The 27,575-nt window shown below is 35.3% G+C and overlaps 1 protein-coding gene across 1 annotated transcript in view; it reads right to left on the reverse strand.

Annotated features, from left to right (window-relative positions):
• Positions 1 to 27,575, reverse strand: part of SWAP70 (Pleckstrin homology (PH) domain-containing protein) — a 160,636-nt gene that overhangs the window by 102,226 nt on the left and 30,835 nt on the right. Inside the window, exons 3-6 of the mRNA XM_089811779.1 lie at positions 26,175 to 26,236; positions 25,885 to 25,968; positions 25,701 to 25,732; positions 25,510 to 25,591 (exon numbers count right to left, since the gene is read on the reverse strand). Coding sequence (XP_089667905.1) covers positions 25,510 to 25,591; positions 25,701 to 25,732; positions 25,885 to 25,968; positions 26,175 to 26,236 — 260 coding nt within the window. The remainder of the gene's footprint in view (positions 1 to 25,509; positions 25,592 to 25,700; positions 25,733 to 25,884; positions 25,969 to 26,174; positions 26,237 to 27,575) is intronic.

Raw genomic sequence — 27,575 nt, forward strand, 5'->3', positions numbered from 1 at the left:
AGTAGCCAATGATTCTCATTCTACAACTTAATCTTAACTTTTCCCTTTCCAACAATCTGACAGGGTTCATTATCCCCCAAATAAACAAGCCCAAAATCCCCTTGGACATAATCAATGAAATAACCTCTATGAGGTGTAGCATGAAATGAAGCACCAGAATCTAAAACCCATGAATCATCAACACTTTCTAAACATAGAAGCAAAGCATCCTCTTTGGATTTGTTACTTACCACATTTGCCTCCTTGTCTCCATCTAGTTTATCTCCTTCATTTTTCTTTCAATTCCAACAATCTTTCTTTTTATGCCCTGGTTTCCCATAGTACAAGCAATCGTTTGGTCCTCTCGATTGAGACCTCCTCCCCTTTGACTTTCCTCTTGATGTCCCACGATTTCCAGAATTACTTCCTCTCTCAATCCTTCCACCTATGCTTTGTGTGTTCAAAGCCCTTCCTGATGTAGATCCACCTGAGGTTTTCCTACGAGTTTCCTTACTCAAAACAACACTAATCACATCATCATATTTTAGGGTACTAGATCCAAAAATACAATTACTCGGCCATTACCAAGCCATTCCAGCTTTCAAGCAAAGAACATAAAATCAAGAGAGCCTTCATTTCTTCATCAAAATTGATACCCACAGAAGATAACTGACTAGTAATAGTATTAAACTCATTTAAATGATCTGCAACAGATTTACCCTCTATCATTTTCATATTAAATAAACACTTCATGAGAAATACCATGTTTGAAGCGGAGGGTTTTTCATACAATATCGCTAGGATTTTCATCAACTCTTCTGTTGTCTTCACTTTTGTAATATTAAATGCCACTGATGGTGTCAGGCATAATCGAATGCTTTCAAGTGTCTTTCTGTCCAGAAGATCTCTTTCGTCATTTGATATAGATCCCTGATTCTTGGTTTTGCCTTCCAACGGCTACCATAAATCCTTCTGATAAAGATAGTCCTCCATTTGCATTTTCCATAACTGAAAGTTTTGTCCATTAAACCTGTCAACCCTCAACTTACCCTCGTCTGGCATTGCTCCCACTCAACCATGAGACTTTCCTGCAAAAGATAACTGAAAAAATAACCTTGCTCTGATACCACTTGTTAGGATTAAACCACGGACAAAAATAACAATTACATACAAATATAACCAATATCAAAAAATAATAGATCACACAAAAAAAAAACACAAGACACCAAGATTTAATGTGGTTCACCCAAACCCTAGGCTACGTCCACCAAATGGCAAGTCCAATATTTTACGATCCAATGATTACAACCTGATTACAATCCGTAATCCCTTACAGCTCAATACCACCGCAAGAAACAATTTTCGCATCACCTTATGAAACAATCCCCAACCCTAAGCCCTTTTATGCAAGTATTTTTATCACTTTAGGGTTATAATTAATGATTACATGTCGGCCCAAAATCTCGATAAAATAGGGCCCCAAAGAATTTATGAAGTATGTACAGTATTTTCCTGATCAATCACCACAAACTAACACGGGGTCACCAGACTTAACATGGCTTCCATCTCTGAGTCCACCTCCATTGATTGCAGGGCTTCCGACATCTACTCCTGCCCACACACCAGGTCTTGGAAAATTCTCCATTAAAACATGCAGAGAGCAGACACACAGGAGCCAAATACTCTAGAGCCACAACTTTGTACAAGGGTTTATTCTGCACCAAAGTTAAAGGATCTGAGGTTTAATAACCCCACTTCCCACCTTTTTTGTAATAATATCAACACCATCCTTCATATTATTTCCTCCGCTATTATTTTCATCCATGAACTAAACTTCGCACGAGTGAACCAGGTTGGAGTCATAATGAAACAAACACACACAAAGAGGCAACAAAACAAAGGAAGCACAGTCTCAAACAAAATAAATAGAATAGCAAAAACAAGCAAGACCTAGAGAACATCAAAGCAAGACACACAAGCAACCCCAAAGGAGTGCCAACAACATAGGTAACACACTCCAAGGAAGGTAATGCATCAATCTTCTCAGAGCCCATACGAGCTGCAAAGAACTATCACCTATATTTCTTGTACTTCTTTGCATAATATATATAAACGCATCCAACCCCACCCCCCCCCCCCCCCCCAAAAAAAAGGGGCATCTATGCACCCAATTTTTACACATGTATCTGCATCTGCACCTAAACCGGTAACTTACGTATCCAATGAAGATACATTTAATACCCTTGTTCTCCAACTTTCTTCAATTCTCCTTTGGCACATATGCATAAGCCTTGCAGCCAAAAACTCTAAGATGTCTCAATGAAGGCTTATGACCCAGCCATGCCTACATAGGCATTTTATCAACAAATGCCTACTAATGAGGTAGCAAGCAATGGCAACAAGGTTGGCCCAAAACCTTTATTCTAGGCCAGCACCACTAAAGACCTAGCCTTCTCTATCAGCGTCTTGTTCATCCCTTATACAACTTCATTCTACTTCAAAGAATATGGAGTTGTCTTTATCAATCCTCAGACATTTGATTTTCCTTCCTGTCTGCAATTTAATCATTGTTTTTAATTCTTTAAATCAACGAAGAACATCATACTTACCCTTTATAACATATACCCATGTCCTCTTGTTATAATCATCAATAAATGACACATAATATGTGGATTTTTCAGTGGAAGGATCATCTATAGGACCAAACACATCAGATTAAATAAAATCCAGCACTTCACAAGATTTATGAGAAGTCGAGAAAAATTAAATGTCGTTTTCTTTTTCATAATGCTCACAGAAATAAAAATAAACATCACAATCATTCAATCATTCAACAAGGGTTTCTTTTTCAAGGTTCTCAGACCCTTCTCCTCAATGTAGCCAAGACCGTTACCATAAAATATCTTTTGCTATGGGTAACTTTGATTCTAAAGAAAAAGCACCCTTAGGTGCCAAAAATGCAAGACCATTTGTTGAAGATGAAACCCTCACCTTTTCCAATGAAGTATCCGCATAATTGGTCTTTACTAAAGTATCATTATATTGAGCAATGTATGCATCCAACTTTTACAATGTGCCAATCCTGACACCTCTAGCAATCACCATAGCACCTCTCACCATTTTATATCCCGCATTAGAAAGAGTATCTACATACCAAAGTCTATTAATTTTCTCATTGACAACAATTTTTTTCTTAGAGTAGGGAGATGCAACACACCATTAATCTTTCTTACTCTACCATCGAAAAACCTAATTCTAACTTTACCATGACCTGCAATATTTAAAGGAGAACTACCACTCAAGTACACTTTACCTCTATCAAATTCTTCATCTTACAAAACTAATCTTTCTTAGAGGTCATATGAAAAGATGCACTTGAGTCTATTAATCATGCATGAGCGGTCAAATTAGGAATTAATGCATCACCATCTTCCTACTCAGATGTAGAGAAAAAATCAATCTTTTCTTTATCTTCATTGCAGTCCTAATGAATGTGTCTACAGTTACAACAATTCTAACAAATAACTTTGGACTTTGCAAGAAAATTGGATATCCCCTTGGATTTGGGTCCTTTTTTGTCTTTTTCCTTTGGTCTTCCACAAACAACTAGGGCTTCCTTGGCCTTGATTGATACCTTTCTCTTCATATCTTCAAAAAGCAAAGAATTTGCCACATCTTAAGTACTCAATATAACAGAAGTACTACCGATGGCCATAACAAGAGAATCTCACAAATCAAGCAAAGAATGAAGAAAGAACTAACATTTCTCATCCATATCGACACCAACTAACAATTGAGCCACTGACATATTGAATGCTTCAAAGTAGTTTGTAATTTGTCCACCCTCCATTCTCAAGGAATATAGTTTCTTCCTTAAAAAATATTATTTACTAAAGATTTGGCTTGATACATCTCACTAAGTTTCTTCGCAAAGAACTCTTCATGGAAATTGAGTAAAACAATGTCAGCAAGGCACAATCTAATGAGACCCTTAGCTTTACAGTCCATAACAACATATTTAGTAGCCTCATTCGGCTCCATAGGTGTCATGACATTCTCATCAAGAGCATCTCATAAATCTTGATCTATTAACAAATATTCCATCTTTAACTTCCCCATTTCAAATTTATTTCCAAAACATTTATCCACCTCTATTTTACAGGTAACAAACTTTGTTAAAGTCTGTAGTTGTGATAGATATCTTTATCTCTCGAAATCTGACATTATTACCATTATTGTCATCTTCAGCTGAAAAGAACACTTATGTTTAATTTGCAATATTAAATATAAATGACATGTGTCACTCACATGCGTTGAAGCATGAATATTCACATCAACAAAGGATATTGTACACTTGAACATTTCATTATCAATAAGATATATTTTTGTTGTGTGGCTGGGTTTTTCCCTTCATTCTCGAAGGGTTTTCCAAGGATATTTATGGTGTTTAGTGGTTCATTTTTGGGCCTTGGCTCCTTCTTACCATTGATTTTTGGGCTATAGATTTAACATGGTATCAAAGCTAAGTTTTAAATAATAGCAATAAAGTTATCTATCTTATTTCTTATTAGTTTCAGACTGTGGAAGTAAATCTTTCTGCTAGTATCAAACCGAATCATCATGGTTATACCTAGCAATGAAGACTGCGCATCAATGATTTTATGAGTAAAGTGAAAAAGCTTCACTAATTATCAGATTACATTGTTAGAAAGCTCCTTGAGTTTTTTTTTTTTTTTAAGGAGCTTCTTCATCCAAAGATGATCGTCAAGGAAAAGCAAAATAAACATTGCCTTGCACGATTGAAGATCACAACATTTTTTTGAATCGAGCTCTCAAGAGGAATCGTCATGAAGAAATGTGTATTGAGTTGTTTTGAATCTTGATGGCTTTGATGAACAGTTTTCCCTCATTATGAATTGAACAGGCTATGATCAAGACAGGTAACTCTGATATTATGCGGAGACATTTCATAGATGAGTTTTTGTAAGATGTAGCTTCATCCTTTGATCGATTTAATTGATACTCTTTTATTATATTTGATATGCTTATTATTTGTTATGCATTTCTTCACTAACATATTCATTGTAACATGCTTTTGCATGAGTATCGAGGAACCAGCACTTGCTTGGCAATGCCTACATGGGTTTTTAAGTCAAGATGAAATAGTCTCGTGGATGCACCTTCTACAGATTATTCTTCTAATCATATGTTGATGTTGGTTAAAGCAATTGCATACTTGATCAGGGGTATTAAGAGTATTGTTCTTTATCACCATCATGAATGAAAAGATAGCAGTGACTGCGATGTATATGCAATTCAATCGCATAAGTTTGAATGTTGGATGCACTCCAAGTAAGCATTTTCAAATGCTTGCATTTTCTTTGAAACCATCGTTCCATGTTTAGTCGGGTATGTTTGCAGAGCAATCAATTATAAGTGGGATGAATGTTTCATACTTCAATTCACCACATAACCATGCCCTATTTAAGGTAGCTCGAAAGAAACTCCTTGACCCACATGATGAAATAAAATAGTGGTTGGTCGTCATTATTTTTTTTCTATAACTGTCGATAGACTCTAGTGATCATATTTGTGTATACACTCATTGTAAAGAATATGACAGAGGGATTAAGGAGTGTCATTTTTACTTTTATTCTTTTTTTATTTTTGAAGGAAGGAGCGGGGTTATTATAACACACAGGATTATTATTTTGGTGTCAATAGATGGTCTTACCTTGTCCTCATGAAAAGAAAATCGGCAGGCAAAAAAAGTTTCTTTATCTCCAGTCTCGAAACAAAAATCGTTTCGGTGGTATATCTAGCTCTTATTATGAAATCAATTTTTTTTATGGTTCATGTTCTGTGTCATCTCATACTTGCATGCTATGTTAGTTTTATCTGTTGACTTCAATGCCTTGGAAATTGCCATCAGCCTCTTCTTGGTGAATAAAATTGTGATATGGAGATAAATAAATCAAGATAAAATCAAGTGGGCTGGTTTTCATGTTTTAGAGATCAAAGATAGTGGCGTCAGTTATTTTGGAAAGTAGTTATGATGGTAGGAGATACGACTACAAAGGTTGTTTAATGGATTATGATTTGGCACCATCATAAAGATAAGTATTCTAGTTTTAATCAAAAACTGGTATTTGCATTTATATATATTGGGTATTGATCATTATTTTAACTTTAGAACGTATATATGCTATTATTCAATTGAGATTGTGGAGTATCATAAGAAAAACTTTCATACCATATGAGATTCATTAGATTATATCTTCTGGAGATAATTGTAAAGAAAAGGACAAGCAACTGCATTTTTATGATGGTAAAAAGGATAGGATTGAATGAGTCCAGTACATGTCTGAAAGGACATTCAGATTTATCGCTAGTTTGGTTTTATGAGTTATTTGACTGCAGGAAACAATGAGGTGATTGTGTAGAATGCAGATTGCATGAGGATGTTGCTTACTGAATTGAATTTAATTTGCATATGAGATTCAGAGGGAGCTTGGGTTTTTTTAGAGGGAGTTGTTCAACCTGAGAAGATGTTATATTCTCTTCCTATTGCTGTGATCAAAATAATTCTTAATTAAGAGGCAATACTTATGGAATCCTCTTCATTATCGTATATGCTTGTGATGCTTGTGGTATTTGTAAAATTTGAGACTTAAATGGAACTAAGTCATGTTATGCCTATTTCTATTCTTGTGTGAATAAATGAGATTGTAAGATCCGCTATGATAACTCTTTCACTATGCGACAATGAACATCATGTTGAGAGAGTCCACGATGTCATCACGTTGAGAGATTCCATGATGGGAGTTGGATGTCATGTTGAGAGATTTCATGACAGTTCACATCAAGAGAGTCTGTGAACAAGGCTTAGCTGTGAGTCTTGCAAATTTTTTCATGTTGAGTAATTCCATGAATATGAGTAATTGTTAAGGTTTTCATGTTGAGTGATTCCATGAATATGAGTAATTGTTACAGGGTTTCATGTAGAGTGATTCCATGAATATGAGTCATTGTTACAAGTTGTCATGTTGAGTGATTCCATGAATATGATTCATTTTTATAGGTGTTCATGTTGAGTAACTCCATGAATTATGTTTTGACATTTTTTTGGTTGCATCTTTATGTGACTATTCAGCTAAAGATCTCTCTCTTCCTAAGAGGGAGTGTTAAAGTCTCTAACTGCAATAAATATCTTTACCTCTTGAAATCTGATGTTATTACAGTTATTGTCATCTTCAGCTAAAAAGGACACTTAAGTTTAATTTGTAATATTAAATATAAATGAAATGTGTCATTCACATGCATTGAGGCATGAATATTCGAAGAGTTATAATTAGTTATAAGAGTTATGGGAATCTCAAGAAAACTTCGGTTATAATGTGAAGAGTCCCTCCTGTTGTTATATATCCGCATCAAGCAAAGGATATTGTACACTCGAACATTTCATTATCAATAAAGATATATTTTTGTTGTGTGGCTGGATTTTTACCTTCATTCTTGAAGGGTTTTCCTAGGATATTTCTGGTGGTTAGTGGTTCAGTTTTGGCTCCTCCTTATTGCTATTTATCACCATTGATTTCTAGGCTATAGATTAACAAACTTGTCAATCAAAAATTCCTATAACAAGATCACGAATTATTTTTACACGAGCTCCTAATCAAATCTGGATTAGTTCTAAAAAAATCCAACAATACACATCCAAAATCAATGTTAATCACGCTCTAATACCACTTGTAAGGAAGTTCAATAGTGTAGCAACTTCCTACATTAACATACTAAACTCGAAAAGAAAGTAGTGCATAAACTTTCTCAAATCTTTAAAACAATTACAGGAACTTTACAAAAAGATATTACAATAATAGATAAGACGTCTATTATTAGTTAATGGTTATCTATTGTAAATATTTAGTTAGCTTTAGTTAGCTTTCATTTTTTTAGTTTTATTTGTTAGAATAGAATATTTCTATTCTTTCCGCTTTATTCTTTTGTATAAATTGACCTCTTGGTCTCTATTAATGAGAAGCAAGTATTTACCAATTACCTCGTAATATGGTATCAGAGCATCTTTCTTAATTTTTTCGAAAATTATAATTTCTTTTCTGAAATTATTAGAGCCAATTTTCGAAATTATTATGTGAACCTTGCTTCCTAATCTAAAAACCCTGAGATTTTCAAAATAGTTTTTTGTCTGAGATTTTTGAAACTTGCGGATTTTTTCTGGCAGACCTGCGGATATTTTTTGGGCGGTTTTTTTGAAATCGCGGATTTCTTTTCCTGGTTTTTTTTTGAGATTTGCGGCCTGCAAGCATCCTTCCTCCATTGGCGACCTTGTCTCCTCATGCAATCGCGTCACATGGCAGCGCAAATCTGAACAAATGTATGCAGAAAACAACGCGATTTTCTGGACCCGCAAAACGCCTGAAGAAAACGACTATTTCGAACGCCGAAGATCACTGCTGAAGCATTCACGACCCTCTTTGCCAGTATATCTTCCTTTTTCGGGTGTTCATTTATCCAAATCTGCCATTTTTTCTTGCAAATCCGCCGACTAGGGTTTTGCTCGAAACCCTAATTTTTGGGGTCGAAAAAATATTTTGTTTGCAGATTCTTGCTGGGTTTTTCGAGAGCTCAACTAGGTTGTCGTCTGTTTTTTCTAGGTGCCTCGATTTTTGTGCCTCGATTTTTGAGCCAGCGGATCTAGAAAACGACAGCAAATTCATTCTAAGTTTTTCGAGCTCTCTTCTGGGTCATTCTCTAATTCTTCTAGGTCTTCCGTATTTTTGCCTCGAAGAACGTGCCTTCACAGATTTTCACAATTTTCATTGAAAAACATGCCATGGCATCTCTGACAAATATTCTGCTCGAGCATAATTACAAATTCAATGGTCGCAATTATGGAACATGGAAGCAGCGCATCATCGCAATCTTCGAATATCGAAACACCGATCAACTTGTTCTAGGTGTTAGGCAGCGTCCGACTTCTCCGGGTCCCGATCAAGATACATGGGATCTGAATAATCGAGAGGCAGTAATGCTTCTCAAACTATCCGTAGCTGATGACCAGCTTTCTCAAATTCCATCCGGCAAGACAGCTACCGAAATCTGGACACATCTAAAAGGTCTTCATGAGACTTCCGACAAGAGCAGAGCCTTCTTTCTGAAAAACACTCTGTTTTTTATTGTCATGGATGAGCGCACCTCACTCCAAGCACACCTGAATCGGATTCAGGAAATCCGTGATTAGTTACTTGCCATCGGTCGCAAGATGGAGGAAGAGGATATTGTGGTAATCACTCTTCGGAGTTTACCAAAATCCTATGAGCATTTTATCGAGACTCTCAACATCACATCTACTGGTGTTGATCTAAAGTTCACTGATCTCTACACCCTGCTGCTTCAGCAAGATCGGTGGAAACAACAGTTCAGTAGCAGCTCTAGTTCCACCTCCACTGAGCAAGCCTTTGCTGCGAAATCCTTTCAGAAGGATAAGAGAAAATTTCAGCAACCATCTCAGCAGAAGTCTTCTGCTCCAGCATCCAATGGTACCAAAAAGAAGAACATTCAATGCAACTACTGTCACAAGTTTGGTCATATGAAGGTTGAATGTCGGAAACGCTTAGCTGCCCAGTCTAAGCAATCAGGTTCGCAACCCAAAGCGAACAGTGCAGAGCACACTGAGCAGGCGGAATTTGCCTTTTACGCCTTCATGGCTAAAAGACCTGCAAATCATGTGAAGTCATCTGCCTGGTACATTGATTCAGGTGCCTCTCGACATTTCACTCACCGCAGAGACTGGTTTACTGACTACCAGCCTTATTCAGATTCTATTATTTTTGGTGGTGGAGAAGAGTACACAGTTGTTGGTCTCTGTTAATGAGAAGCAAGTATTTACCAATTACCTTGTAATAAAAGAAGCATTAAAATACATGCATCTCACAACACAGTGATTTACGTGAGGAAAAATCCTTCAAGAGAAATACCCCACACTCTGAAAGCCTCTCACTATATTATTCAGAAATCAATAACAGATTACAATATACTTGCAAAGCAAGCTTCTCATCATCAAAGGAGATCTGAAGGCAGCTCAATAGCTATCAGTGCGGCAATTTTAACTCCAAAAGATCAGAAAATCATGTGGTTTTCTGCCAAAAAAACTCAATCAAAATGTGACTAGTGGAAAACATTAAAAACAAACAGTTATTTTTCATTCGAAATGCAACTTAGGATTTTTCCTTCTTTCATGAGCTGCAATGATGAGAATTGGACGGTGAGCACCAAGTCATTTTTTATTGCAGTTTGCACCTGATTTAGGTTCTGCAATTTAGGATTTTCAGTTTTCATCAAAATCATCTGTGACTTAGGGTTTGCAACAGATATATCTCTCATTTTCCAGAATTCTTTCAGCACTAGTTCGACCAACAAAAGCTTCAAAATGCCAGGTGTTTATTCTTTTAATTTTTTTGCAAATCTTCACAGTTTGTCTATTTAACTATTATCACATTTTTCATATTTATAACGAATAAGATAAACAATAAATAATAAATATGATATATTTTTTATTTCATATTTCAAACTCTCATTAATAAAAAATTAAATTTGTAATTCCTAAACACTTTTAAAATAATTAGCAATGAGCATTATAGTTGTAAATAAGATTTTTTTTATATTACTTATTTTATATTTTATTAATAGATTATAAATATTGTTTAAACTTTTAAACTTTAAAAAAAAATTGCTTGAATTATTTTATTGTTGCCTAATAAATTTTTTATTTGATTCCAGTTACATCATAGAGTTAGCTGATATTTGATCTGAGACTTAGTTCAACTATTAGGTGACTGCCCTCTGTAAAATTCTGATAAAGTTTGACCTCAGTTTAAATTTGATCACAGACAACAACTTTTTGGTGACTTCCCCCCTTATAAGTCTGATAAATTTTGATATTTGTTACTTCATAAGCTTAACTAATATTTGATCTCAGACTCAAACAAATATTTGAATTTTGGTGACTGCCCTCTTTAAAAGTTTGATAAATTTTGATCTCAATGACTTTTAGCTAATATGAGATCTTAGACTTAGACGATTATTTGGTGATTGCCCTCTTTAAAAGTTTGGTAATTTTTTATCTTTGTTACTCCATAGACTTAACTAATATTTAATCTAAGACTAAGACAACTATTTGAATTTTGGTGACTATGCTCTTTAGAAGCTTGATAAATTTTGGGATCTCAGTTACTTCATTGACTTAGCTAGTATTTGATCTCAGACTCGGACAATTATTTAGTGGCTAACCTTTTTAAAAGTCCAATAAATTTTGATCTGAGTTACTTCATAGTTCATAACTTCATACTTATAGACTTGGTTTATCTTTGATCTCAAACTCACCTAATATCTTGTTCTTTATCCTTGGACTTGCAGTGCCAATAATTGCAGAAAATGGATAGTGACAAAAAGAGAAACAACTTATGGAAGAATGGGAAACCAGGAGAAAATTGAGGAGATGTGACTTGAAACCATTGCACTAAACGTATGCTCCATAGCGCTGTGTCCCCTGCCAAATTTCCCCTGCACCTATCCCGGGGATGGAACAGGGACACGAGGGCAAGAATTTCCCGTCTCCCAAATTCATTTCATTTTACTAAAAAAGGAGATGTTTTAATAACACCACTTCAAGAGCAGCAGGGTATGGGGGTATGTCTAGAAGTCCCTAAAATGGCTAGGGGGCGGTTTGAAGTACCCTACCTGTCCCAGGGACATGGTCGTCCCCTAGAAAAGCCATTTTCGGACTCCCAACGTTTAAAAAAGGCATTTTTAAATTTGAAAAAAAGGTTGGCTGGCCCTCAAGGACGCCCAATCCATATTTAACAATATTAAAACCTAATATTAGCATAAAATAATAAAAAGAAAGAAACAGGATATCACTATCACGTTCGTAAAGGAGAAGAGCAGCAAGAGGAGCAGCTGGTCAAGGAGTAAACAATAGTTGAAAGAGGAGATTATGGCATCAAATTTACTTGATTTAGACTCTTAGACATACCATCTGCTGATCATGGACAGTTTCAGATTATTGTGAACTTCTATGTTTATCGTTTAGTAGTTTAGTTATAGCCTAAGTCATAGTGTTTGGCTCATATAATGCATGAGATTCGGATATTTCCGAATATTATTTTTTCCTAAAATATCCATTGTTATTCGCCTGCAGAAATCAGAAATGTTTAATAGTATCGACAATATTTAGAAATTACTATATTTGACTTTGGCATTCGTTTTTAGGGTTTTCGGTTCAATTTTTCTCTATATAATAGAATCTTTGGGCCCTTAGACACATAGAATAATCGTGGCATTCGGGAGATTACTGAATGTTTTTCAACGTTTGTGCCATAGATTTCTGACGCGGCAAGCCTGTAGCAAATCAGAATCCCTGCCGTTCAATCCAGCTCCTGCCCTGCCGTCTGCAACTAGCTGTTGTAGCCTGTGCATCCACCGCAATTTGGGTTTGTTTCAAGTTTTAAATTTGACTCTTTTTCTTCATTTTTTAATAATGTCAAATGTTATTATCTTAGTATATTAAATTTATTAATTGTAAATGAAGATTTGGTTTTATTAAACTTATTACGTGTACTTAAAACATTTAATATTGATATATTGTTTTTTTAATTATATAATTCTTTAAAATTTAAAATGAAACATTTGTTTTAAATCATAAATGAAATATTTTTTTTTTTTAAATATTGATATATTATTTTTTTATGATATGGTTATTTACATTTTAAAAATTTAGAGTAATAGTTGTTTAGATTTTTTCAAAAACTATTTTATTAAATGTTTAAAATTAAACTCTATTAAAAAAAAATTAAATAAATATGTTAAAAATATAGTTTTAAAAGTACTAGTTTAAATTGTAATTTTGATTATATTTAATTGTTAAGAACTGAAATCTGTGTTATAATTATCTAATATTATTCTATTATTTTTATGAATACTTATTAAAAGTTAATAAATAAAAATAATATTATATTCTATAAATATATAATTTAAATAATATGATTATAAAAATGCTATCTATTAATATTTAACATGTTTAAGTTAATTTTAATAATATTAAAATATATGACTGTTTTATTTTAAAATTTAAATTAACATAGTTAAATATTTAAATAAAGTTCTAAACTTATTTTGTTTCGAAGTTCAAAAATTAATATTTTTCAATTTGTTACCAAAAAGAATTAGTTAATGATTTAAATATTAATTATCATTTTGTTCAATTGTGCAGATTGTAATATGGCTCCCAGCAAATCAACTTTGGAGGCATGGAAATGTGACTCGTAATGGTATTAAAATTCATTGCAACTTGTGTCCAAAAGTTCTTACTAGTAGTTTAACAAGGGTCATAGATCACTTGCTTGGTATTACGGTTGGTAAAGGTGGAGGTGTTTTCCATGTCCAGGTGTGACTCAAGAGATCAGAGTTATTTTACAAAAAGAGCATTCATCTTCTATTGCTGAAAAGATGAAGAACACACAATAGAAACAAAGAATTGAAGATGATGTCTCTAGATTCACATCTACTATATCTTCCACTTCATATCTACCTTAGGCTATAAAGGCGTCAAAAGAGAGTGAAACATTTAGCAACTTTTGGAAACCAAGTGAGAAACAACAAGTGGATGATTTACTAGCTGATTTATTCTATAGAAGTTCTATTCCATTCAATGTCACTAGAAATCATCTTTTTTGTACTGCAATTCAAAAGGTTGCAAAGTTTGGCAAGGGTACATACCTCCCTCTTCTGAGGCTTTTTGAACAACTCTCTTGGAGAGGTCAAAAGATAGAGGGACTGAGAAATTGGTTGAGGTCAAAGTCTTTTAGAAGGCAACATGTTGCACTATATTAAGTGACGGATGGTTGGATATATGTCAAAGGTCATTGATCAATGTATTAGTGGCTTGTCTTGAAGGTGTTGTTTTCTTGAAGGTTATTGACACTATAAAACACAAAAAAACTTCCGAATATATATTTCAGATATTAGAGGAAGCTATTCTTGACATAGGGCTGGCCAATGTGGTTCAAGTGGTTATAGATAGTGCAACAAATTGTGTGGGAGTTGGGAAGCTAATTGTAGAGAAGTACGCACAAATTTATTGGTGTCCATGTGCAGCTCATTGTTTGGATTTGCTGCTTCACAACTTGGCTAAATTCCCCTAGATACATTAACCAATTCATAGAGGAAGAGTAGTTGCAAATTCATACCAAATCATTGTCTCACATTGAGCCTTTACTGGAAACATGCATCTAGAGAGTTGTTGAGGCCTTGTGATACAAGATTTGTTTTATTTTATATCACTTTAAAAAGAGTGGTTGCAAAGAAAACAGCTTTGAGAGCTATAATTTGTTCTAATGAGTGGGAAATTTCAACACTCTAAAAGTGCTAAAGGGGAGATCATAGAGAAATTTGTTTTAGATAATAGCTTTTGGGAAAGTAGGGCAAAGGTCTTACATATATGTAGACCAATTGTTGATGTGCTCTATACGATTGATGGTGATAGCCTTGCAATGCTTTATTAAAGCATTGACCATTGCAACGAAGCTATTCAGAAAGCACTAAATAATGTAGAAGCAAAGTACATGTAGATATGGGAGACTGTTGATTCAACATGGAAAACGATGCACAATCCTTTACATGTAGCAACTTGCTATTTGGAGCCTAAACTATTTCACATTGATAGACAAGCTGAAATTATGGCAAGGTCTTATGAAGCCATTAGTAGATTTGAACCAAATCCAACAATTGCATCTCTAATTAGAGAACAATGTTGAAAATACAAGAAAGCAGAAGGGATGTTTGGAATAGGAGCAGCCAAATATGACATGGCATGAGATTAGGTACCTAGTTATAGATGGTGGATGAGCTATGCGGCAAAAACTCCTGAACTTCAGCGCTTTGCCATTCGAATATTGAGTCAAGGAGCAAGTTCATCAACTTGTGAGAGAAGTTGGAGTTGCTTTGACCACATCCATTCCAAAAAGAGGAACAAGTAGTTGTTTGGAAAGTTGGGAGATCTTGTCCATGTTCACAACAATTTTAAAATGCTCATGAACAAATCAGCAAATGAGTCATCTACTTCACGAAAACAAATTTTAGAAGACATGGCAGTACCAAACGTAGATGAGCCTGACTTTTTTTATGAGGATTTAGGTAGTGATACTGACAATGATGCTACACCATTTGAGCCAAGTGCTCTTGATGACTTAGAGCTTTTTTGAAGTTCCGAAGTTTTTTTCTTTTTTTTTTAAATGGAAAGTTAAGACCTGCGAGGCAACCAAGTAGAGGCACAAAGCCTACGAGGCTACCAACCAACGAAGGCCACCATAGAAATATTTTAGGAACCTGATACGAGCCCACATGTGCCCGTTTCGGCTTGGAGCCAAGGACTGAGAGGCATCTGCGCCGCCAAATTCGGCCAAAGCACGAACTCGGCCTCATCCCTTATGATGTCGTGGACCTTGCACCTAACAAGACTTCATCCCTGGTGCCCTTTTCAACTTCGGGCCAAGGACTAAGAGGCATCCCGCCGCCAAATTCGGCCGAAGCATGAGCCCGGCCTCATCCCTTAAGATGTCAGGGGCCTTGCACTCAGCAAGACTTCATCCCTGGTGGGCTCTTTGTGAACCTTTCAACTTCGCCTATAGACCAAGGGCCCTTTGATGAAGTCTTGACTTTTGATTGTACCTTTGCGACAAAAACACATCTTTGCAATTGTGATTTCACATGTTTCTTATGTTTTATCCTTTTTAAATGTGTCATTGTGCTTAAAAAGTTTTCAAATCTATTTAGCAATTTTAACTATTTTGATAATTTATGGGATATATTACATTTATTTAAACATAATTAAAATTATCTAAGGCGAATTTAATTCGATTTTTTTTTTTTCTGAATTTTGACTCTTCCTAAACTTCACTTGAATTCAAATTTGAACCTTTTGATTTAGATTATAGCACTTACATTTAAATATTACTATGGGCAGCTAGTTATAGAGTTGGACTTACTTGTTATTCTTTACTCTTTAGTGTTTTAGTTACAGACTTATAATAGCATGTCTATTTTTTACATTTCAATATTTTATGTCATTTCATGCATGAAACATGGAGACTTTGGGCATTTTTGCTATATGTATGTCATATTCTTATAATGAATGTAAATGAATTTTGTTAATTTGCTACTTATTAAGCTTCTAATATGTCTATGGTGAATTGTTTATCAATGTTATGATAGACATATTTGACATCTCTCTCTCTCTCTCTCTCTCTCTCTCTCTCTCTCTCTCTCTTTCTATATATATATATATATATATATATATATATATATATATATATAAACTTCTTGTATTTTTTAATTAGTTGTCCCATGACGTCTCCTAAAAATTGGCCCTAAACCATACCTTAACCAAAAAAACACCCCCGTCCCCTAAAATGTGCCCATCCTCGAAACTATGTGGAGCATAGCACTAAACATGTGTCATAAGACATAAGTCAACTCAAATATCACCTTGCAAAGATTGAATGCCATGATATTAGACATTATGACAGTTGTCCCAAAGAGGCTACGAGGGAGTCTTTAGAAAACCTTGAAGAATATGTGCAAAAGAAGCAGAAACAAAGAGGACAGCAGAAGCCATGGCGGCCCCAATGGGTGATTTTAGTTCTATAGGGTCGAAAACAAGTACAGGGACTTCTCCTTCTATTCAGTCATAAATACAAGGATCAAGAAACGTGGGTGAGCATTTATCAGACTTTTGGGTTCCAAGTAGCACTCTTGGTGCTCAATCTAAATTGCAGGCATTATATGGAACAAAAAGATACACCAATAAACAAAGTTGGCAATTGCAAGATTTTGGTTACAACAATATTCCCTTCAATACTTTTTATACTCCATATTGGAACCAATTGATAAGTATAATGATCGTGTTTGGTAAGGGGTTCAAGTCCCCGAGTCATTATGAGGTGAGTTGGACTTTGTTGCAAAATGAGGTCCAGAAAACTCATCCACTTGTGGAAGAGCAAAGAAGAATTTGGGAACAAAAACACTGCCACAATTATAACGACGAGTGGATAGATGGCAAGAATAGGATGCTCATCAACTTTCTAGTTGGTTAAGGGGGAAAGTTAGCATTTCTAGTCGGTAAACTTGTGATGGCTAGGCATCCCACATTATATTGGAGCCCTTATGATCCCTATTGTCTTGTCTTGCTCCTTGAGGTTCTAGGGAAACTGAGTTGGGTGGAAAAGGTGGTTGAAGATAAAAGGAATAGCACAAGGTACATCTACACCCACACGTGTCTTGAGTCTTATGAGAGAGCACATTGATGATGAGGATCTCATGCGATCAAGAGTCACAAGTTCTGTTACTAATTTTCTCACCTTGCAAAGCATATTAGTCACATTGCCCAGCCTAAAGTGGATCTCTATGAATGAGCAATGGTTAGAGTCCTTATGGCAAAAAGCCTAAAGCAAAAAAGGTTTTTTTTAAATCAGATTCACCGAGATGATAGAGGAGATCATTGATTTTTCAAACCTTAATTGATTATTTATTATTTAATTTCCAAATATTGCAATTTGTTATTTTTTAATTAAAAAATTATGTCTAGGTGTTAGAATCGTTGGTGAGGGTTCCACAAATGGTGGATGAGGATACAAAACCCATGGGGTATCTATAAGAGGCCATGGATAGGGCCAAAGAGGCCATTGGACACATGTATGGATCCAACAAGACCAAGCATGAACCTATATGACACATAATTGATCAGGGGTGGTACCAACAACTACACCAACATATTCATGTTGCTATTTACTACTTGGACCCCTAATTTTAGTTCTCCAACACTTTCAAAGAAAATGCAAAGGTTGAAGTTGGCCTAGACACGTCTTCAAAGATCAATTGATGATGACCACCTTTGAGACCTCATACTTGATGAGTGACAGAGCTATAAGAAGGCTAATGGGTCATTGTTTTCTTAACCTGATTGCAAATGTAGGAGAGACATCATGTAACAAGTAAAAAAGAACATGTGTTTAGTTTTAATATATCATTTATTTCGCTCATTAAGTTTATTGGAATCTTTAACTATTTATAAATGGCATTCTTTATCCTTGCAGATGTGTGGTGAGAAGATTATTGTGCCACAACACCTAATCTTCAAATTCATGTCATTGAATATTATCGTAGCCCTCTAGTGCTTTTGGTTGTGAGCGAAACAGCAACATTTTTTAGGCCATACACACAAAGAAGCGCAATAGGTTAACTCAAAATCACTTGACTGACTTGGTCTATATGTGGTACAACCTTCAATTGTACAAAAAGGAGGTGCAAGGGCAAGCTTCACATGAAGCACTTCACTTGGATGGCATTGATCCATGTTCAACAAATTGGGTTATTGCCCTTGATGGTGATGATATGGACATGGATGTGGCTCCTTTCATGGTTGATGATCACCTAACTAAGTTCAAGATGGAGTAAAATGATTGGGATGCAAAAGTGGTTGCATGTGAGAAGGAACATGAGCTCGGTCATCCATTAGAGGCTTCGATTGAGGCACCTATTCTGGCACTTGTTGAGGATGTTGCAACTACTTCAGCACCACCCACCCAGCAGCAATAATCTCTTTTGAGCTTTAGTTGTAGATGCAATTTAGGATTACTAGTTTCCATTGATATTAAAACTTGAACTTAATATCTATTCAGAAGTTGTTGTTTCATGGAGTTTGACTTCGATATGTATTGAGCTCAATTTTATTCAAATGTTGCACTTGTTTCTTGGTATATGATTCTATGTTAATTTGTTGAGCTCTAATTACTATGCATTTAACTCGAAACTTTCATTAATATATGATGAAAATCTCAAATTATATGCTCTACAAATTTGGTGTATGTGTCTTCCTTAAGAATATTTTAAGAAATTATACATTTTCAAGTGTTCGATCGAAGTGTTATTGTATTGTCGTTTCTTCACCGAGTTTTAGGCAAGTTCGAGTTTTTCAAGAACATTGGGTTGGCAGAGTTATTGTCAAGTCCGAGTTTTTCAACTATGGCTGAAACCATCAATAAATGGTGCACAAAATCTCTACCATTGACCAATAACCTAATGATAAAAAGTCAAGATTCACAATAATAAATCATATAGTCAGGGGCAAACCTCCAAACCTCGTCGCTCATTTATCAACAATAACCTTTTATTATCGCAAGGTTGAGATGCCATTTTCCTAGCAAAGGGCACTCATTCTTTTGCTTATATCCATTTTATTTGTAATTATTTAGTGCCTAATCATTTCTCTAAGGCCTTATCATATGAAGTTTTTAAGGGCTTGGAATTTGGTTAGAAGCAATAATATTATTAAAATTGGTATGAGCCAATAAGATCCATAAGACCTCAAAGACATTAATTTGGACTAGTCGCAAGGGTTCCACCCCTCAATCCCAACCTATATCATGACAACGAACATACCAAAAGCACTTTCCCTCAATTCCATTGGTGGCCACTACACCCAAACCCCTACTCTAATATTAAAAGGTAGACAATGACAATAAAAAATAGATTGAATAAATTTTTACAGTCCACAAGTTAATCAATGAGTGCTTTGAGATTCAATTGTGAAAGATTTTTTAGCCTCAACATTTCAGATCACACTTTGTGATCCAATAGAGAGCAGGGAAAAAATGATAATGGATTACCCTTGCTCTTTATCATCGACACAGAGCAAGGAAAAAATCATGATGGATCATCCTTACTCTTTATCATCCTAATGATGGATCATGAAGTATGATCTAAAGTGTTGATGCTAAAAAATCTTACACAATCAAAATCCAGAATCACTCACTAGTTAATAAAAAATAGGCCACAACAAATGAAAAAGTTGGGCATTTTTCCCTATCTTTGGCATAAAATTTTAAAAATTTGTATTTTTCCCTATTATATGAACTCAGCATTTTGTAGCTTCCTTAGTTTTTCATTTTGAGTAGAGTTCCATTTTTACTTTTGATTTGCTCATTCAGTCCCAATCACAAGTCATGTTGAATCATGCAGATGCTGAAAAATGAGTTTTTTTTCTGAAAGCTCGTATCATAAATTGCGTTATACAGAATGATACAATTCATCTATATATATTCATTCAACCACAAACACACTGCTTGATTTTATCACTGGCCGTAGCCTGAAAAATCTACCAACTCGCCTCGGACTTCGTTGAACTTGCGAATTCAATGGCAAGATGAGTCGACTCGCCATAGACTTGAGAGTTGAATCTAGGCATGTCACTCTTGCTGGACTCCAAAGTTTTTTGAGGGAACTCACCTAAGTCAACCATCAAGATTTGCAAGACTGGAGGAAGGACTGTTGGCACCTAGAAAAGATGCCCAAACATGTTTTGAAGTCATCTCTTTTACTTTTTCATTCATTTGTTGTTTTCTCTTGCTGATAACAGGGTTTTAGGTTTTGCAGGACTTGAGAAACAACATCAAAGCAGAGAAAGAGAACCAGGTAAAGGATTTTCCTTCTTTTCTTTTTTCATTTGCATCTATGATAAATCAAGAAAGTCTTGAAAAAGGGGGAAATGCTAGCAAGAAAATTTCTATTTCCCTTTTTAACTTATTTCCTTGCATTTTTATCTTGTTTTCTAATACTATTTTTATCAAATGATTAATTATCAATTTATGGTTGTTTTTCCATAAAACCCTTTCGATATTTTTATTTTTTTCAAGTTATAACAGCTATGTCAACTTCAACTAGAAAGGGCAAGACAACCCCAAAATCAGAAAGAAAAAAAGATAAGCATTGAAGTATGGAATAAAGGGAGTGGTGACTTGCACAGAATGTGGAAAATGGATGACACCTTAAATGAATAGATTAAAATACCACCTTGCCAGAATACCCGGACAAAATGTGAAAGGTTGACCCAGAAAAACTCCAATAATTATTAGACAAATAAGGCCCCTTCTTGTAGAATACAAATTGCACAGAGAAGAAAGGGGAAAAAACAAAAGAAGACATGATAGCTACAATGAATCCAAATGCATCTAGTTCAGCTTCCCTTGGTCGCACTCGCACAAGTGCAACCTTCTTTCAGTATCAACTAAATTCACCTATTGTTGACACTGAGGTTGAAGTTATTGAGAGTCAGAATTCTCTTTCATCAGACCCAATTTTTTTTGTTCAATGCAATGTTCCAGGAGCAACACCTTCACTTAGAGGTACAGATGGAATACGGAAAAAAATGAGATGCAATGATAGCAGCAGGAAATTTTTGGAACTACAACAATTTGCCCTTCAATGCGGCAAACAACCCATATTGGAGAGGTCTGGATACTGCATTTACAGTCGCAAGCAAGGGGTTTAAAGCCCTAACAACTAAAGACTTTATTGGGCCACTGCTCGATAATGCAGTGAAAAATACACCGATTGTGGTTGATGATCAGAAAAAAAAATTGGAAGAGAAAAGGATGCAGCATGTTGTGTGATGGATGGACTGATGGAAGAAACAGGGCTCTCCTCAACTTCGTGGCTTTTAATGGTGCAATGGTATTCGTCAAGTCTAGAGATACCTCAAATGAATTAGAAAATGTTAGGACTTTCTGTAATTTGTTAGATAGGGTAATCCAGGAAGTTGGAGTTGAGAATGTTGCTCAAATTATCTCAGACACTGCAATTGCATATGTACTCGAAGTTAGAATGCTTATGGAGAGGGATCCTACAATTGCATGGAGTCCTCATGTTGCACACTACTTGGACCTGTTGTTAAGAGGACATTGGAAAGATTAACTGGGTGCAAAGGGTGGTTGAAGATGCTAAATGTGTCACTAAATTCATTTGCAACCATACTTGGGTCCTCTCTTTGATGAGAAAACACACAAATGGCAAGGACCTTGTGCACAAAGAGTGACACAATTTGCTAGCCATTTCCTCACATTGCAAAGCATTGTTGGTGTCATTCCTCATCTTAAGCAAATGTTTGTATATGATACTTGCCTGCAATCTGCATACTCAAAAAAATGTGAGGAAGAGAAAATAGTAGTGTTATTTTTGATGATGGGTTTAGCAAAAGTGGAGACAAGTTGATCAAAGTAAGTAAGAAAAACTAATATAAACTTTACACAAGATAATCTATTGCTGTTTTTTTAGGGGTTAATTTTGTAATAATTTAATATTTGTTTTCATTTTTCTAGGTGACAAAGCCTTTGGTAAGGGTTCTTCATAAGGTGGATGGAGAGGGAATGTCAGTGGGTGTCATTTATGAAGCCATGAATAGGGCCAAAGAGGCCATTTCACATTACTATGATGGAAATTCAAAAAAATATTAAATCCTTTGGCACGTCATTGATCGTAGGTGGACAATCCGGCTCCACCAACTCATAAATGCCTTGGCCTACTTCTTGAACCCAGGATTCTACTTCTCTGATTCAATTAGGGCAGATGAGATAGTCATGAAAAGTGTTATTACATGCATTGATAAGATGGCTCTTGAGCGTGACATGAGAGACAAGGCTCTTAATGAGTTGTGTAGAGTGGAAATATCACCCAAGTTCCACAGATACAGAAATATGTTAATCACATAAAATAGTTCAATCGATACACAAGAAGTAAAACCTAACATATACCATTCATACCACAATACCAATAGGCGAGGAAATAGTTTCTTTATTAATACCAAAAACCAACATCAGTACATTACCAATGTTCCAAATATTTATAGAAGGGTCGATTAGTTGGAAACCAACTGATGCATTTCCTCACCACCTAAATACCCAACCCAACTAGCTTTAACAAGTACTAAACATAATAGTTATTTTATTCCGACTACAAGTTGGAGGTGAGATTTGACATTTGCTATATATCTTATTTACGACTCAAAATTTTGGAAATCTTCATTGTTGGGTTTAAGTCTTTGACAATTCTTATTTATGAATTTGGAAGTGTTAATTGTTCAAGATCTACAAGGGTGCAGAGGGGAGACTCTTCTCTTCACAAGCAGCAATTGATAGGAGAGAAAAACAGCCACCAAGTAAAACATTTTATAAACTTAAATTTTTTACTAAATTCTAAATTTATAATATTTCTAAATGTTTTTTTGTATCTTTATGGTGGCTGAATTATGTTGGCATGCCTAATCTTCAAATGATAGCCATTTCTAGTTTGTCCCAGCCAAGCAATGCTTCTAGGTGTGATGGAATTAAAGTTTATTTGAGAACATTCACACAAAGAAGAGAAATAGGTTGACCCAAAAGAGACTCAATGATCTTGTCTTTGTTTGGTACAGCCTTCGCCTTCCCAATAGAAAGGTGGTGAGTGTTTCACATGACTCGGCTTGGATGAAATTGATTCATATGGTGATTGGACCATCAGTGAACAGGATAATGGTGATGATGTCCTCCTTCCTAAAGAAGATCTTGCAGAATTAGAGAGAGGAACAGCAGAAGCAGCAGCATTGGACGATTTAGATGAGACGGAGAATTACAAAGATGAGGAATTATACTGAAGAAGAAGAATTAACTCCTCGTTCAGATGCCTCAACACCTTCTAGTTCAAGGCCTGAAAGTTAAGAGTTATATTAGGAGAGGGAAGAGAGAGATGTAGTCTTTCGTTTTCTGTTTCTCACATTTGGACATATCATTACACCTAATTTGGTAAACATTTATAAACTTATGCTACTTTTATACATTTTGAAGTTCGAAACTATAATTAAATTTCAAATATTGGAAGTTTGGGATTCATAAGATATGTGTAATGTTTCAATCATGGCTCCTATGTTCTCTAAATGCATTAATTTATTTTTGATCTTTTCTAAAACTATGGTTACTTTTCTTTTTGTCGAGTCCTTTTCCAAGACTTTTCCAAGTCCCAGTCCATATTTTCAGTCTGCCCAATCTGAGGTGTTTATTTTTTCCAGCTGTGCTACTCACAATGGATACTCGCCGTCTTGTTCCATTACTTTACTTCAACAGTTTAAATCTTAGTTACCGATTCAGATGCGGATCCAGAAGCAGATGCAGGAAGCAGATATGGGATGCGGGAAAAAAAATGTTACGGATGCATTTGGAAACGTGTATATATATATATATATATATATACAAAGAATTTAAGAAACTTATAAATACCAGAACTTAGAAACTAAGAAATATACAAACATACATCATTTGATAGTATCATATGATACTTGACCATCGATCAAGATTCAAGATATCTCATATGTCAATTAAATAGTTCAAACTTTTCACATTAAAACTTCATAAGCACAAATATTCACATTGAAATTCACGTAAGTTCTAGACTCCAAAATCAAAAATACCTTAAGGAAAGTCAGTAGCAGCGAAAAATTATTAAAATATAAAGCTCGGCATGTAGTTGGAGATCCCTGAAAAGAAGCTCTTCAGAAACAAAAAGTCCAAATCTATTCATATCATTGGTAAGGTAGAGGGACTAGGCAATTGTAAAGATGACTGCTAATGGATAGCCAGGTTTGCACTTTCTGTTAGTTGTGATTTTGATCAAACAACTAAAGCAAATGACTCAGCATTTGTCACCTCTCATTTATTTCGTCAGAAGGCTAGGACAAAACAAATGACACAACAGAAACACATATTTCTTCTAATGCTGACCACAATCTAATGTCAGTTTCGAAATTTACTTTTTCTGCATGGATGCCGACGGAAGCTCCCGGATGCCCTGGGGTGCCACCTGGATGCTACTCACAGGCACCCGGATTCATCCGGATGCCTGAAACAGACATCTGCCCACATCTGGGTGCCTGTGAGTGGCATCCTGGTGGCACCCACAGGGCACCCATCCACCTCCAAGCTTCCACATGCATCTGCTTCGGTATCCAGTCATTCCAGGCAAGTATCTGTATCTAAGGTTTAATTTATGGAATTACCTTGCAATATGATGCATCAAGTTAAAAAAGCCCAAACATAGAAGAGTTAGTATGACAAGAACAAAAAAATAAGCGGCTATGTATAAAATTTGTAAAAGGAAACAACTCCCATAAAACATCAAAACTAAATGATATTTCTTCCATTCAGAACCCAATGGTACCAAGACAATATCCCTGAATCACATACTGAGTAAATGTCATAGATTTGAGGAAATTCTTAGATCATATAGAAGAGACCTTAGTGCTGTGAGCAAATATATTACAGGTTTTTACGATGTAAATGTATACAGTATTTGTTATGTGGTAAAATGTCCTGTTATCTAACAAAAAAATGCTTGCCAATATCAGTCAAGTTTATTGGTGATTATTTTTTACTAAACTGATTTCTGCTCTTAGTCAGCATATGGAAATGGTAATGGGTTCTTAGTGCCAACTTAATCAAAAGTATCTCATGTGAAATAGTAAGCTTCTTTATGCAAATAGACATCCATATACTGTTTCAAAACTTGTCAATGTTTTATTGCTAAACAAATTCAAATTTTCAATAACATTTTGTAGGGGTGCCTAACTCCAACTCAAAGTCATCCAACACTCACCGTAATGTTGATACCCAAGCCTTGGTAGCCCCAGGGGTTTCAGCACAAAGGAAGTATTCCTTTTTCTGAGGAGTGCCAATATCTGAAAGATGGTTAAGTAAAAATCCTTAGAATCCTAAATAGATGGAATGATAATAATTCCAGTGAGTAAAGAAATGTTTCACTGTTAATAAATGCTTAACAATGGATACAAAAGCAGCAACCATCATATTTCTGGAGACCACTGCACCATGCACAATTGGAAAAGATCAAATCTCAAAAGTCATGTACAACACCTCAGTCCCAAGAAAGACAAAACAATAAAGACAAGCAAATATATAGGGAAAACTGCTATTATTGATCACTACTGAGAATGAGATAAAGGATGCAACGCACTGGAAATTGATTGGAGATACAGTAATAGTGCTGTTCACATCAAATATGATTATCCCCTTGGGTGTCAAGTCATTTCTTCGAGCTCTGCTAAGATAAAATAAAACATGTCCTGTGAGGTGAATATATACAACATTTCAAAAAAGAGCTTCAAATGCTAATGTTGATAGCATTCAATTTATGGTAAAAGTCAACTTATAAACCTAACGTATAAAAAAGACTTTCTACCAGAAATGGAAAACCCAGGATGACATCCTTAGAATGGCATTCAAAATTGGGAAACAAACACATACCTGTACTCCATTTTCCCAGTGGTTGGATCCAATGTCATCCAGCGTTCATTCCATTTCCGAAGCTGATTTAACATTTACTTTTAAAGATTAGGGAAAAGTTAAAATCAATGTTTTATATCTAAGTTAACATGTTGTCCTTTTCTGTACTGCACCTTTAATTTTAAATGAAATAATATGTTTAAACTGGTAAAAGTTCAAGCAATAACTAGGGTTTAATACAATAAAGGGTTGTGTCATTTATTAAAGCAAAAAAATAGGTTTTCCTGGAAACTGCAGAACACTATCCATGGCAGACTTATTTATTTATGGATACTGAGGGGCAGATCTCTAATGTCCAATCTCAAGAGTGGGAAAGACCAGTAAGAATAATAGACAAAGATCAGTGTCAAGTAACTTTGTTTCAATAAGTTGAAGTAAACAGCAATATCATCTTTACTCTGATTGTGCAGTCATAACAGCAAAGGGACAGTTAAAAACAAGACAAAGAACACAAATATTAACTCTGCCACTGGAGGGTGATGCCCAAGATTTCTACATAATACTGATCAATTGCAAACTTCATTGCCAAGAATAAGAAACACTCACTACTAAAGCATCCGCTTTATCAAAGGTTTGGCAGGTACAAGATAAAAGGGCCAGTATTGTAGAGTAGTTATGTCTCTAGAATCAAAACATCTACATGTACAATCATTAATAATTATTGACTACTTATGTCTCTAGAATCAAAACATCTAATACCCTATCAATACCACAGTAAACAGTTCAAAAAACCATGATGCAGGGGGATGAGTTTTAACTTCATTTGGAAAAAGGTATTATTTGTCCTCCACCAAAACAAAGCAAAGTGATGCAATATAGCTTAATGGAGAAATTAACGACTTAACATTCCAGATACTTGTAAGTGACACTAATTATAGGTGTAAATGTAAAATGCACTGCCTCTCGTTAGATTGGCAACTAAAACACAGTATAAGGATAAACGAACAACAATTGTACAATTCTAGCAAGAAAACAAAGAACAGCATAAGACCTGTAGTCTACATCTTAGTTGATCTGAGCCAAGCTGCACCATGCCACACTCCCTTTGCACTTGCTAGAAGTGCCACACAGCTAGGTGTCAATTCCTCATAGAACCAGGCCATCTTCCATGGCATCAAATAGTACACGACACTGAGCCCCTGAGGTCAACATTTGAACAGCCCAGCACCACCTTTGACAACATCTCAAATGGCACTCAGCTTGAGTGGTTCTCTAAACTAGCACATGGTACCAAGGATTGTACACAAACAAAACCCTATTTGAATTTGTGCAGCACATGACACCATCCCAGATTGCACAAAACTTTACAGTCTTCATCACTGGCCTTGTCAGGTTCCTATGCACATATATAACCAAACCACT

This window comes from Cupressus sempervirens, chromosome 11 (genome assembly GCF_028749045.1).
Source record: "Cupressus sempervirens isolate cs-2001-9-10 chromosome 11, ASM2874904v1, whole genome shotgun sequence".
NCBI lineage: Eukaryota > Viridiplantae > Streptophyta > Pinopsida > Cupressales > Cupressaceae > Cupressus > Cupressus sempervirens.